The sequence below is a fragment of the Triturus cristatus genome, chromosome 9, assembly GCF_964204655.1.
Source record: "Triturus cristatus chromosome 9, aTriCri1.1, whole genome shotgun sequence".
NCBI classification, from domain to species: domain Eukaryota; kingdom Metazoa; phylum Chordata; class Amphibia; order Caudata; family Salamandridae; genus Triturus; species Triturus cristatus.
Window position 1 is genome coordinate 735,903,957 of NC_140592.1, and position 15,569 is coordinate 735,919,525.

The window sequence follows — 15,569 nt, forward strand, 5'->3', positions numbered from 1 at the left end:
TTCACGGTTATAAGGCGATTTGGTCACATTTTAGTGACCATAACCCTGTGGTCCTTAGCATTTCGGACATTTTTATCACCCCTACTAAAACTTTGGAAAGGACGGATAAATCTAATATCCGCCCCTCTGATCAGAATCGTAGGATTAGATGGAACAAAATAATTCCGGAGGACTTTCATTCTAATCTAAGAAGGAAGGTGGGTCCTGAGATAAATATCTGTTTGGATTTGGACGCCGGTAATAAGGAAGTTTTAGAGGCTTACTCGGCAATTTGTTCCCAAATCTCTGCGGACCTTAGTTGTCCTGCTAAGGGTAAATATAATACCAACTTAGGCTGGTTTGATAGAAATTGCTCCCTGGCTAACAGAAGGCTGAAGGCCGCCCTAAATTGTAAACCTATTAATAGGGCAATTCTTGCCACGCTTAGGAAAGAATATGATAAAGCCCTGAAAACTAGAAAGCAAAAGATTAGCGAGGATGCATGGGTTGAATTAGCTTCCGTGGATGTTCTTAGAAACAGTGCAAAGTTTTGGTCAGTGATGAATAAACCCTATTTTCGCGACGCTTGTAACGGCCAATTAGACTGTGGCATAGGGGAAGACTTGTGGTGTACTCATTTTAAGTCAGTTTATGAAGGGGTAAGCAACGGGGTATCGACCTTGTCGTCCCCTACTGCAAACCAATATACTTTATCGGTTTCTAAGATCGAGGTAGTCGAGGCCATTGAAAAGATGACAAGTAATAAGGCCCCAGGCCCGGATGGTGTTCCGGTTGACCTTTATAAATCTGACCTTGAGACTTGGTCTTTGGTTTTAATGAATGTTTTTAATAGGGTTTGTGTTTCAGGCATTCCGGACACTTGGTCCGAATCTGTGATTATACCCATTTTTAAAAAAGGTTGCAGGGGGGACCCTAGTTGTTACCGCCCTATCTCCCTTATTGATTCTGCAGTTAAAGTCCTAGGGCGCGTAGTTTTGGGGAAACTAACAGCGTGGTTGGAGGCTAACGAGACCCTTCATGTTTACAATATGGGTTCAGAGCAGGTCGGGGTACTATAGACCAAAGTCTGAACCTATATTTATTAATAGGCAAATACACTATTGCCAAAAAAGGGAAGTTATATCTTGCCTTTATGGACCTGTCCTCGGCATTCGACCGAGTGAATCGGTCGAAGCTGTGGGATTTGCTCCGTAAGTGCGGCATTGACGAAAACATTGTATTTTTCCTGGCTGATTTACATAGGGATATCTCCGCCACCGTTAGATACGATCGCCTGGGTAATTGCACTGGTAGGATTGGAATCACCAATGGTGTTAGACAGGGCTGTATTTTAGCCCCCCTGCTTTTTACGTTATACATCAATGATTTAGGTGCTGTTTTAACTAGGTCGTGCAAGGATACTCCAAGAGCTGGCAAGTTTTCTATTCCGGCATTATTATACGCCGATGATGCCGCCTTGTTAGCACGTACACCCGTGGGTTTGCAACGTTTGTTGGACTCATTTGCAAATTTTATGAAAGCACTTGATCTTAGTGTGAATTTTTCTAAATCACATGTCATGATTATGGGTTGTAAAGCAAAAAAGTTAAGACCTTGTACTGCGAAGGGCATGTTTTATCCCGCGTTAGCAGATTTCCCTACTTGGGGGTTATCTTTGATGATAAGTTCACTTGGTCCCCGCAATTGGCAGCTAAACGCAATGTATTTGTTAGGTCTACTTTAGCTGTCTTGGACTTTGCTCGCAAATTGGGGGTGAAGCCTATACAGGCCATTTTGAACATATATGTTGCTAAATGCCTTTCTATAGCAATGTACGGGGCTGACCTATGGGGAATTAAAGATGTTAAAGTCCTTCAAATAGTTGAAGATAAATTTCTAAAATCCATCTTATGTCTACCTCAGTCAACCCCTGCCTTTATTGTTCATCAGGAATGCGGGATAGATTATTTAGTGGATCGTATTGCTCTAGCTCCTTTGTTAAAATGGATTACAATTTGGTTAAACACAGATTTGGATCTAAATCATGTGATTCTAAAGGATTGTTTATCTCTTGAGTATGGCAGCTCCATTCCTTGGATAAATTATGTTAAGAACTTATCCAGAGAATTAGGTCGGCCCGAATTATTCGATCTACCTGGCAACTTAATTAAGGGGGACTTGAAATGGGTGAAAGCTGCATATAAACAGCGGATAATTTTAGAAAGGGAAGAAAAGGAGCTACTTAAACCTTCAGTAAGGGCTCATCAGTTGGTAATTACTTCCAACAGTATTGAACCCTACTTGGTCACTGTTAACAACATGAGCCATCGTTTTTTATTGACCAAGTTTAGACTGAACAAATTCCATCTTTTGCTCACCGATTCCCCAGGGTGGTCAAAGGAGAGGGACTTGGGAATCTGTTCTTGTGACGGATTTTCCCTCAAAGACACGGTGCACTTTGTCTTCTTCTGTAAATACTTGTCCCCTATTATCCCCCTTATTAAGGACAAAGGACTTAGGCAGGTTAAACCTGCCCTTTTATATTTACAACTGCTGGGTTCCACATGGGAGATTTTTAATATTGCCAATTTTTTAGCAATCTCAATGAGATTAAGGAAGAAAATTTCTTGGATATAATAATTAATTGGGTAACTCATGAATTGAAATCAAGTGTCTTGTATGCCTTTTTAACTCAATTGTAGTGTCCAGTGTCAATGTTATTTATATTGTATGTTTTTTATATTTATATGCTTTTATGGTTTTTGCTATGAACCGAATAAAGTAATTTTGACTGACTGACTGACTGACTGACTGCCTCTCTCACTGACTGACTGACTCTCTCTCTCACTGACTGCCTGACTGGCTGATCCTCTCACTCTCTGACTAAATGACTCTCTTACTCTCTCTCTGACTGACTGACTCTCTTTCAATTTCTCTCTCACTGACTGACTCTCTCTTACTGACTGACTGACTCTCTCACTGACTGACTGACTCTCTCACTGTCTGACTCCCCCTCTCTGACTGACTGACTCTCTCTCACTGACTGACTGATTCTCTCACTGACTGACAGACTCTCTCTCACTCTCTCTCTCACTGACTGACTGACTGACTCGCTCACTGACTGACTGACTATCTGACTCTCTCTCACTGACTGACTGACTCTCTCACACTTTCACTGACTGACTGGCTCTCTCACTGACTGACTGACCTTCTCACTGTCTGACTCCCTCTCTCTGACTGACTGACACTCTCTCACTGACTGACTCTCTCACTGACTGACTCTCTGAATATCTCTCACTGACTGACTCTCTCTCGCTCACTGACTGACTCTCTCTCTCTCTCTCACTGGCTGACTTTCTCACTCTATCTCACTAACTGACTGACTCTCTCACTGATTGACTGACTCACTCTCTCACTGACTGACTCACTCTCTCAATCACTCTCCCACTGACTGACTCACTCACTCTCTCACTGACTGACTGACTATCTCACTGACTCTCTGACTGACTGACTGACTGATTGACTCTCTCTCTCTCTCTCTCTCTCTCTCTCTCTGACTGACTCTCTCACTGACTGGCTGACTCACTGACTGACTCTCGCACTGACTGGCTGACTCACTGACTGACTCTCTCACTAACTGACTGGCTGACTCTCTCACTCTCTCTCTCACTGACTGACTGACTCTCTCACTAACTGGCTGACTCACTGATTGACTCTCTCACTGACTGACTGACTCACTGACTGACTCTCTGACTAACTGACTCACTGACTCTCTCACTCTCTCACTGACTGACTGACTCTCTCACTAACTGACTGACTGACTCTCTCACTCTCTCACTCTCTCTCTCACTGACTGACTGACACTCTCCCTCACTGACTGACTGACTCTCTGACTGACTGACTCTCTCACTGAATGACTGACTGCCTCTCTCACTGACTGACTGACTCACTGACTGATTGACTGACTAACTCTCTTACTCTCTCACTGACTGACTCTCACTGACTGACTGACTGACTCTCTTACTCTCTGACTGACTGACTGACTCTGACTGACTTTCTCACTCTCTCTCTCACTGACTGACTGACTCTCTCACTGACTGACTGACTCTCACTTTCTCTCTCACTGACTGACTGACTTACTCTCTCACTGACTAACTGACTATCTGACTCTCTCTCACTGACTGACTGACTCTCTCACTGACTGACTGACTCTCTCACTGTCTGACTCCCCCTCTCTGACTGACTCTCTCTCACTGAGTGACTCTCTCACTGACTATCTGACTCTCTCTCTCTCTTACTGGCTCTCTTACTCTTGCTCACTGACTCTCTTACTCTCTCTCTCACTGACTGACTGACTGACTCTCTCACTGACTGGCTGACTCACTGACTGACTTTCACTGACTGACTCACTGACTGACTCGCTCACTGACTTACTGACTCTCTCACTCTCTCACTGACTGACTGCCTGACTCTTACTGACTGACTGACTGACTGACTCTCTCACTGACTAACTCTCTTACTCTCTCACTGACTGACTGACTGACTGACTCTCACTGACTGACTGGCTCTCTCTCTCACTGACTGACTAGCTGACTGACTGAATCTCTGACTGAATCTCTGACTGACTGACTCTCTCATTCTCTTTCTCTCAGTGACTGACTGACTGACCCTCTCTCTCTCACTGAATGACTGACTGCCTCTCTCACTGACTGACTGACTCACTGACTGATTGACTGACTAAATCTCTTACTCTCTCACTGACTGACTGACTGACCGACTCTCACTGACTGACTGACTGACTGACCGACTCTGACTGACTGACTGACTGACTCTCTTACTCTCTCACTGACTGACTGACTGACTCTCACTGACTGGCTTTCTCACTCTCTCACTGACTGACTGACTGACTCTCTCACTGACTGACTCTCTCACTGTCTGACTCCCCCTCTCTGACTGACTGACTCTCTCTCTCTCTCTCACTGAGTGACTCTCTCACTGACTGACTCTCTGAATATCTCTCACTGACTGACTCTCTCTCTCACTGACTGACTTTCTCACTCTGTCTCACTGACTGACTAACTCTCTCACTGACTGACTGACTCACTCTCTCACTTTCTCACTGACTCACTCACTCTCTCAATCACTCTCCCACTGACTGACTGACTCACTCTCTCACTGACTGACTGACTATCTCACTGACTCTCTGACTGACTGATTGACTCTCTCTCTCTGACTGACTGACTCTCTCACTGACCGGCTGACTGACTCTCTCACTGTCTGACTCCCCCTCTCTGACTGACTGACTCTCTCTCTCTCACTGAGTGACTCTCTCACTGACTATCGGACTCTCTCTCTGTCACTGGCTCTCTTACTCTTGCTCACTGACTGACTCTCTCACTGACTGACTGACTCTCTCACTAACTGACTGACTGACTCTCTCACTCTCTCTATCAATGACTGACTAACTCTCTCACTGACTGGCTGACTCACCGACTGACTTTCACTGACTGACTCACTGACTGACTCTATCACTAACTGACTGACTGACTCTCTCACTCTCTCTCACTAACTGACTGACTGACTCTCACTCTCTCACTGAATGACTGACTGCCTCTCTCACTGACTGACTGACTCACTGACTGATTGACTGACTAACTCTCTTACTCTCTCACTGACTGTCTGACGCTCACTCACTGACTGACTTACTCTCTTACTGTCTCACTGACTGACTGACTGACTCTCACTGACTCTCTGACTGACTGACTTTCTCACTCTCTCACTGACTGACTGACTCTCTCACTGACTGACTGACTCTCTCTCACTTTCTCTCTCACTGACTGACTGACTCTCTCACTGACTATGTGACTCTCTCTCACTGACTGACTGACTCTTTCTTTGTCTGACTCCCCCTCTCTCACTGACTGACTCTCTCCCTCTCACTGAGTGACTCTCTCACTGACTATCTGACTCTCTCTCTCACTGACTCTCTCTCTCACTGACTGGCTGACTCACTGACTGACTTTCACTGACTGACTCACTGACTGACTATCACAAGCTGTCTGACTGACTCTCTCACTCTCTCTTACTGACTGACTGCCTGACCCTTACTGACTGACTGACTGACTGACTCTCTCTCTCACTCACTGACTGACTGACTCTCTCACTAACTGACTGACTCTCTCACTCTCTCTCACTGACTGACTCTCTCTCTCACTGACTGACTGACTCTCTCTCTCACCGACTGACTGACTCTCTCAGTCTCTCTCTCAATGACTGACGGACTCTCTCACTCTCTCACTGACTAACTGACTGACTCTCACTGACTCTCTGACTGACTGACTGACTGACTCTCTCACTCTCTCTCTCACTGACTGATTGATTGACTCTCTCACTGACTCTCTCACTGACTGACTGAATCACTGACTGACTCTCTTACTGACTGACTGTCCCTCCGCCACACTGACTCTCAGTCTCTCTCTCACTGACAACTAACTGACTCTCTTACTCTCTCACTGACCGACTCACTGACTCTCACTGACTCTCTGACTGACTGACTCTCTCACTGACTGACATACTCTCTCTCTCACTGACTGACTGACTGACTCTCTCTCACTGACTGACTGCCTGACAGACTCTCTCATTGACTGACTGACTGACTGACTTTCTCACTCTCTCTCTCACTGACTGACTGACTGACAGACTGACTGACTCTCTCACTGACTGACTGTCTCACTCCCTCACTGACTGACTCGCTCACTGACTGACTCTCACTCTCTCACTGTCTGACTCTCTCTCACTGGCTGACTCTCTGACTCTCTCTCACTGACTGACTTTCTCACTGACTGACTCTCTGACTCTCTCTCTCTCACCGACTTACTCTCTCTCTCACTGACTGACTCTCTCTCACTGACTGACTCTCTCACTCTCTCTCACTGACTGACTGACTGACTCTCTTACTGACTGACTGTCTCACTCGCTCTCTCACTGACTGACTCTCTCACTCTCACTGACTGACTACCCGACTGACTGATTCTCTCTGACTCTCTGACTGACTAACTGACTCTCTCACTGACTGACTGACTAACTCTCTCATTGACTGTTATACAGGTACTATTTCGCAACCTTCACCCTACTGTTATTTATGCTCCCCCCCCATAACAAAAAAAACCATAACAAGCAACCATTGGGACAGACAGATAGAAGGTGCCAGCATTGAAAGGACAAAAAAAAACTCAAGACATTATTTATTTTTAATACTTTTTTTAATATGGTCGTTCAGTTGTTCATAATGCTTTCTTGGTCATATATAAGGTAATAAAAATGCTTCTGACACTTCTTTATTATAACTTTTCAGCATGCTGCAGACTTCTGTACAGTACAGCTTACAGACATAGGCAAAGTCCATATCTCTGGCTAAACACTTATAAGGTCCCAAAGGCGAGACCTATTGGCTATGCCAATGCTTGTTTGAAATGGTACTATGTTAAAAAAGCATTGCCAAAGCCATTAGTTTTGCGTAGGCAAGATCTATTGGCTTTGGCAATGTATTCTTTTAGACATATTGCACACAGAATGTCTTAAAGTAAAATTTGTAAATGTGCTATGACTCGCCCAGTGCTGTTCACGTCATAGCCCTTTTTTTAAAAAAAACTTTCAGTCATGCATAGCTGTTGTACAACATGGCTAAAAAACATTGTCAAAGCCAAAAGCTCTCACATAGGTGACATCTATTGGCTCTGCTAATGCTTGTTTTTCCTTCATATCTCTGTTCTGTTAATGTTGCCCTTTGGACCTTGTTTTATCATTTATTGATTTCTTGTCCTCCACAGGGTTCGGCATGACCACACCTGCCACCACCACCGGCAAGATCTTTCTCATCTTCTACGGCATGATCGGTTGCTCTAGCACCATCCTGTTCTTCAACCTCTTCCTGGAGCGTATCATCACCCTACTGGGAGTGGCCATGCGAGCGTTCCACTTGCGCCAGCTGCGGAGTCGTGGTGTTTTTCCAAGGGCCTTGCCCACGGCTGCCTTTGACGAGGAACGTAGCCACCTATTGGGCTGGAAGCCTTCTGTCTACAATGTTATGCTGATCCTTGGCCTGGGCGCATTGGTGATCTCCTGCTGCGCTTCCACCATGTACAGCCCCCAAGAAGGATGGAGCTATGTAGACTCTCTCTACTTTTGCTTTGTGACATTCAGCACAATTGGCTTTGGTGACCTAGTGAGCGGGCAGCGCCGGAGCTATGACAGTCAGGGCCTATACAGTGCTGGCAACTTCCTCTTCATCCTGCTGGGCGTTTGCTGCATCTACTCCCTTTTCAATGTCATTTCCATTGTCATCAAACAGGTCCTTAACTGGCTTCTGAGGCGTTGCTGCCCCTGTTGGCGAGTCAAAAGGCACCAGCGGCCCTGTCGAAGGGCAGGGAGGCGGCACCACCGTGTTGTGGCTCCTACCTCAGCTGGACGGCCCCCACGGAGTGAGATTTCCATGGACACAGAGGCAGTGTATGAGAGCGAGGCTGATGCCAGGCGCACATCACCTGAGCTGAGCACGCACGACTTCTCTTCTACAGCTGCGCCGGGGAGCGCTGGCAAAGCAACCAGCTCTGAGGTGGGGAATGGGCACCTGAAAGTGGCCTGGAAAGACCAGACAGAAGGTTCACCCACAACTGGAACACATGACTCAGGAGAGTGTGGTCATCAGAGGGGTCTTCTCAGCAACATTGGCTCCCTGGCTGTTATGAACAACAAGCTGGCAGAAACTAGTGGCAGTCGATGTCACGGTGGATTGGCTTCCTCAATGGTGGGCCCTGGTAGGCTTCTGGAGGGCATGGAGCACCAGAACAGGCAATCAAGCTGCCAGAGCTCCCCAGGAAGTGTCGTCAGGGACAGCCAGGAAGAGAGCTGTGAGCAGGAGGCACCATCGTCCAGTGGTGTTGAATACTTGGCCAACAGCAGTCTACCCCACTGTAGTAAAGGGAGTAGCCGTGGATCCTTCCCCCATCAGGCTTATGCCAGTGATAGTAGAGGCAAACTCTGCAAGCAACCATCGCAGCTTCAGGACAATGACCTTCTGGATACTGAGAATGGTAACCACAGTGGTGGCCGGTCCTCTGGCCCCACTGGATCCTCAGTGGATGAGGGTGGCCCCACAGTGGCCCTTCACCCACGTTCATTGGCATTCCTTCACCGGAAGCTGGTCCAGTCCAGCAGTGTGGACAGTGCCCAAGAAGTGTCAAGTGAGAGCCGAGGCATGGCTCTCCGAAAGAACTGGTACCATCACTACCGAGGAGAAGGCTCTAGCAGTAGGCTTCTGGATGATGTAGGTTCCTTGGCAGTTATGAACGACAGGTTTGCTGAAACTACCAGCAAAAGAAAGATGCAGACAAAATCAAAGGTATCGGATGAGCTTGACGACACCTAAGTCATCAATCAAGGCATCAACAGTAGTTTGGTTGAATCGACATAAGTGAAAAAGATTTTTAAACAGGATGTCCAACCTAAAGGAGTCATAAATATGTTTTTTACTCTGGGCACTCCGTGGAACTTAATGCCTACAGTATGAAGCAGACACATCAGAAGGATACCCTTATTTGCAGTCAGTTGATCAGTCAAATATGGTGCCCAGTATTAATCATTAGGATGGGCTATTGAGGGGAACAATGGATGTATTAGCTGGATGTGGTACCCAGAGGGCACAAAGGATAAATCCATAAAACATTGTACCTAAAGGGTCTGATGGATGCATAAGTAGGGCCCTTGTGTAAAGTCCCAGAGGATTTCTCAGTGAAACAGGGTATTCAAGGGGAACACTGGATTTGTTAGTGGGCCGCAGGAACCTGAGGGCCCAATGTTCATATCAGCAGGATATGGTACTCAGAGGTTATACAAGGGGTGGTGTATCAGTGGAACATGGTACTTGGAAAGGGATATATTAGTTGTGTATAACATCCAGTGCAGAATGCTCCAGTTGTGTATAATGCCCTTAGGATACATTAGCCTTACATGGTACTCTCAGAGAGGTATAGCTGTGGTGCACGTTACACGCAGATTAATGTGTTGCTGTTGTGTACCAATTGCTCACTCATAAAAAATCCATGTCAGCCCGGCTATCTAGATGCGTTCAACATCCTAAGCGTGAAAGCAGGACACAAATTATTGTATGTATTTAGTGCCGTCATCCTTTTAATTTTATATGGAGTAGAAAGGCAGTCCCACACTGTCGTGGGGAAACTAACAACCTCAAGCGTGCTTTTTGGGACACAGTTACCCCTGTCCTGATAAAAGAAAAACAAGGAAACCCTTCCTACTTATGTGGGAACGGGGTACTATTCACAACCAATTTATTCGAAAACAGGGTAGATGTATAGTGGTTGTGGGTAAACACTGTACCACCACCATGGATAAGGGGAAACTGATGACCTCACCGTGGCCTTAATTGTATGACTGTCCAGACTACTGATATCATCAAATGATTACATATACAATCCCAGTAGCTTTGTATGATATAGTCAGTGTCAAAATGACCATGTTAACATACTACCTACTTTGTACTCTTCTTCCACACCTGTAATCCCCAAGATGTACCTACTCCTTGATCATTGGCTTGCCCACTTGAGTTCCTACAAATCAATGGCCAATGAAGAGAAGCAGGGTGAAGAGGGAACATGAAGGCCCTTCCCCCTCACGGCAATGTTGGGCGCTGTTGAACAAGCGGCCTGTTGTCATACAACGCCAAAGTAGCAGACACAGCACTCACTGTTAGCCGCAATAGTGAGCACCAGGCAACGAACAATCTTAGGCGCTCCTTCAAAGCTACCATGGATGTAAGGTCATGCATGCTGATGCATCCCTACCATATTCCAGAGGTAGCCATGCCGCCTACAATTACAGCAGGAGACACACAATAGGTGAGAAGGCACTGAATGAGCATTATGTTCACTGCATAATCTGGAGGGATGCCAGGATCTCTTAGAGCTTGACCCATCACTCATGCAGTAGCCTTACTTCTCTGAACTGCCTGCTACCTCTATAGGAGATAACGCATCTATAAGTCAAGTGTGTAAAAACTACAATCAGGCAACACCCACTTCCTACGGAACAGAGAAAGCTGTTTCACTAGAGAGTGGCCATGGTGTGTACACCCAGGGCAGCCTTGCAGCCTCCCGACTTGAAATATAATGTAACCTACTACAAGCAGCTGTGTTGCGTTACATTTCTTTACAAAGCCATGCAAGGTGGAGCAAATTGTCCCTTGCATTACTTTGTAAATATTACTGAAGCTTTGCGTAATCTGTACATCACCTTGCGCAAAGGCTTCATAGAACTAGGCCTTAGTGCATGACCCTGTGCAAATGCCGATGGTCGATCTCTAAATTCCAGGTCAAAATACAGGGATAGCCTGTCACAGCTTTCAGATTCTGGTGCTTCTGTAAACGTAAGGCGTCTTGGCGCTGTCGAAGTCTGATTTAGGCCGCAGCAAAATCCTTGTCGGGTCATGTCGGGTAATGCACTTGAGCAGTTACTAAGACTCGTGCAACCACCGACCATGATACCGAACCAGGTATCCGTTGCTTGACATGCATCATCATTTCCCTCCGCTGGTCACTCATCACTAACATTGCACGTGAGGACCACACGGTACGTGCCCCAATATTGGTAACAGAATAACTAAAAGGAAACCTAAGCTACACCTCAACCCAGTTTCTACCTCATCTAATTCACTCTCTAAATTGTCAATTGGCCCTTAGAATGGTGTTTTGACAAACAGTGAAAAGCATCAAAATTGATTTCAAGGACCTGTTGAGATTGTTACTCCGAGGTACCACGGCCTAGCATTTAACACGCAGAAACACGTTGAAGAAGAGCTAGAAATTCTTCAGGGTGCTGACATTGTTGACATGGTGTCTTCATTCTACATAGCACACAAGACAGAACAACCTGGGTAGGTGCGGGTCTGCTGATTTTCACTTCCCAGATCTGACTATCAGAAGGGAGCGTCTCATCACCTCCACCACTGAGGACCTTGTGGCTGAAATCCACCCGGTGTAGTGATTCTCCAAGATTGACCTGAACCCCTGTGTAAAGAATATCTGTAAATTACGCCTTTCTTGAACCATTATTGGGCTACTGTAATGTAGATTCCTCAGCTTCAGCATCCACAGTAGAGCCTAGGTATTCCAGAACAGCATCCCCAAATCACAGTTAGACCACCTTAGTGTCGTCAATGTCATGCAACAGCCTCTGCGTAACCCCACAACAGACTGAGCTGCCCTGAAACACACAGTGAGAGTACACTCCACAGAAACAAGGGCAAGGTTCTCTAGTCTGAATTCTGGTTCTTTGTATTCCATTTTTCAGAGGAAGGAATACCTCAAACCCAAAGAAAACAGCCAATGTCAAAGCCACAACTGTGCCCCAGCCCGTGTCTAGAAGTGAGAAATGTTTAGGCCTTAGTGACATACTTCAGGCCTTCCAACAAGAACCTGGTGTCTCTTACAGTGATCTCCTGCACACTACTTAAGAGATCTTCTCTAGGAGAGTGGACCAAAATAATACCACCAAGTGTTCTGGGACACAAAGGACGCTTTATCAGCAGACACCAGCATAAAACACCGGGGTCACGCTGGTGACTTTTCAGTTGATGCGAGTTCTATTGGTCTTGGCATGTTCTTTTTCAGATGCAGGAATACATGTGTTTCCACTTTGTATCATATCTTATGCATCGCAGTAAATAAACAAAGGTGCGATTGCAATGCAAAGGAGGCTATGGTGATACTATGTGAGTATTACTGCTTCTGTCTCTGATTATACAGGAAACAGTTCCAAATAGCCATCAATCATAAACCCCCGCGTCTGCTTCAAGGTGCAAGCTCGAAATCACTTCCAAGGATCGAAAAGTAGATCCACCCCCCAACTAAAAGAAGACTCATTCCAAGTGAATGACAAAACCGGTGCGCCCAACCCATCCGTCTGTTTGTTCTGACGTCCTCGCCCCACCACAGAACAATCAACTGTCCAGGCCAAAGTAACAGAAGTACATGCAAGGCTCACTCTTGGTGGAGCCTTACCCATTTCAATACCCCCCCCCCCCCCCCCAATGAAGGAAAATACCCCACCTCCACTGATGAGTGCCTTCAGCTCGTGCTACCTACCACCTTAAAAAAACAAATGGAAAAGTCACCATCACAAACTAGGAAGAAAGAACCCTCATGTGCTCATGTGCTCCATACTGTCCAATGAGAACTGTCAGCAACAGGTAATGGTCTGCCAATCAGGGGTGCGTGCCTAGTTCTCACACTAACAATGGTTCCAAACAACATGCTGCAGGTCCTGCCAGATTTCGGGGATTGTAAAAACACAAAGCACAACTCATATGAAAGGTCTGGATTTTGACCTAGACACTCAGGATGAAGCCCTGGTGTATTGTTGCCTGATATGATCAGCAACACCGCCTGAAGGCAGGCCAGCCTAAAATATCACAGAAATGATCCCACCCATTCTTGAACAAGAATCAGCATCTACATCTACAGCCCCCTGATGGCAGGTTATTACTTGTGGTGACTGGCATTGCCTCAGGCAGAGATTGTCCTCACCATATCAGTCAGTCTTAGCTAAGTTGTGGAAAGGATAGCCACACTTGGGCTTATAAAGTCAATCAGAGCTTATATTGGGCATCCTATAGGGCAGGGAATTTTAGCAAAATCCTATGCCAAATAACACAACTCTCCCCCACAGTCTGGTCTCTGCAAAGGAAAGCTGAAGTACAGACTCACAGGGCCTGTGGATGAAAACCCGGAGTAGGCCATAGTTACATCATTGAGAGGATATAGAAGCATCATCACTCTTAGCCTCTATGAGCATGGACAGTGGCTGATTTGTTCTGTAATCAGACATTGAAGGCATCGAGCCTGCAAACTCTGAGAAAATACATACCACATGCCACAGGCAGGAGAACAAGAGGATCACTTGGATGCAGAATTCCTGCCTATTAGTCCTTCAGGTTGGACATATAGTGCCACTTTATGTTTGCCACCCGGAAAACAGGCGTATAAATAACCTGAACAGTAAGAACACGTCACGGGCCAGTTCTCATGGGAAGATACAAAATTCCAAAAGGAGGGACTACTACGCGTATTCACCAATGAAAAGCCAGCATTTCTAAAGGACAGCCAAAAGAACCACTGAAAAAGCTGGTCGTGTTTTTCAAGCCCATTTCCTAGATACAGCATGTCTCGAAGACCTAGGCGAGACCTAAAAAATAATGCAAAATGTAATAACCGTTTTCACACCAACTAAGTAAGGGACTAGCAATTGCAAGAGCACCTGTTTCTTCATTTTATAGCACACATACGCCAAATATGTGGAACCAACTAGTATCGTAGAGTTAGGTTGTAGACTTGTGATAGGAATTTCATGACTTGATCATCAGAATGTTTCTAGCCAGTCTCATGTTCCACCTCCCACCCACACATACACAGGGCAGTATGGTGCATTGCATTGCAGTGGGGAGACAGACATCTACTGGAGGGCATGTTCAACGAGGAAATAATCAAGCAAGTAATTGTAAGAGTGAACTGTTAAACATGGTGGGCTATTTATTTTTGAATACATTCAAAAACGCTACAACCATTATGTAATACATTTTATAATAGCAGAATAAAGACATTTGAAGGACACTTACCTATAACAGGTTTTCTCAGTTAGTGCCTGGTGTGCCAAAATGTTTTGCCAAAAGTGGGCACTAAGACTTATTGTAATTTTGAAAATTGGTATTTTTCCTGCTTTAAAACAATATTTTCCTACAACTAAGATCTATCTAGTTTATTGTCTCTTTAGTACAGTCTCAACCATCGTGGCATATAGTGGTCTCTTCTTTACCCCCCTCCAGCTGCGTTCGAGCTCAAACGCAAAGGTCACACGGACTCACTTGATGTTGACCATGAAGATGCAAACTTCTGATTATGCTGTGCTGAAAAAATAAACTTTGATTTGCAAGGATGTGATGAGTTCTCATAATTAAAACGTGTACACAAAATGCTGTGGGTGTATATTTTTTTTAGAAGAATGCTTATGTAGAAGTGCAACAGAAATGTAGAAACTGGAACGCACGACCACAAAAAATAGGCATGTGTGAAAGTTATAGACATGACAAAGGGCTTGGCAAGCAACTTTAAACGTATTTGTTAATGTTTTTTTTACGTTTATTGATATACTGGCTAGAGTAATGGAAAAGCCTCCTGTTGCTTAATTGTGTAGAAGTCTTGTAAGTGATGGCATCTATGTGTACTACATTTTAAATCATTTTAAATTTTTAAAAAAGGTTTAAAAATACAAGATGGCTTCTATTAGAAATGCTATAATCTAGTCATTTCTTTCTTCTATACAAAATTCCAATGCACACGTTTAGTCCAATTGGTTCAACAGAGATTCATCAGGGCTACAACTCTCAGAATGCACTATGTTGTTGACTGAATGCCAAAGACAGTAATAGGGTGGGTGTCCTGTTATCCAGACCCTGTTAAGCTTCACAGGTCCTTGCTCATTGGCTGCTGCATTCCAGAGGTTTTTGTTGCATTCTGGGACAT

The 15,569-nt window shown here is 45.3% G+C and overlaps 1 protein-coding gene across 1 annotated transcript in view; it reads left to right on the forward strand.

The window, feature by feature from the left end:
- Positions 1-13,025, forward strand: part of LOC146798674 (potassium channel subfamily K member 13-like) — a 98,646-nt gene extending 85,621 nt beyond the window's left edge. The window contains exon 3 of the mRNA XM_085625973.1: positions 7,809-13,025. Coding sequence (XP_085482099.1) covers positions 7,809-9,406 — 1,598 coding nt within the window. The 3' untranslated portion in view covers positions 9,407-13,025. The remainder of the gene's footprint in view (positions 1-7,808) is intronic.
- The last annotated feature ends 2,544 nt before the right edge of the window (positions 13,026-15,569 follow it).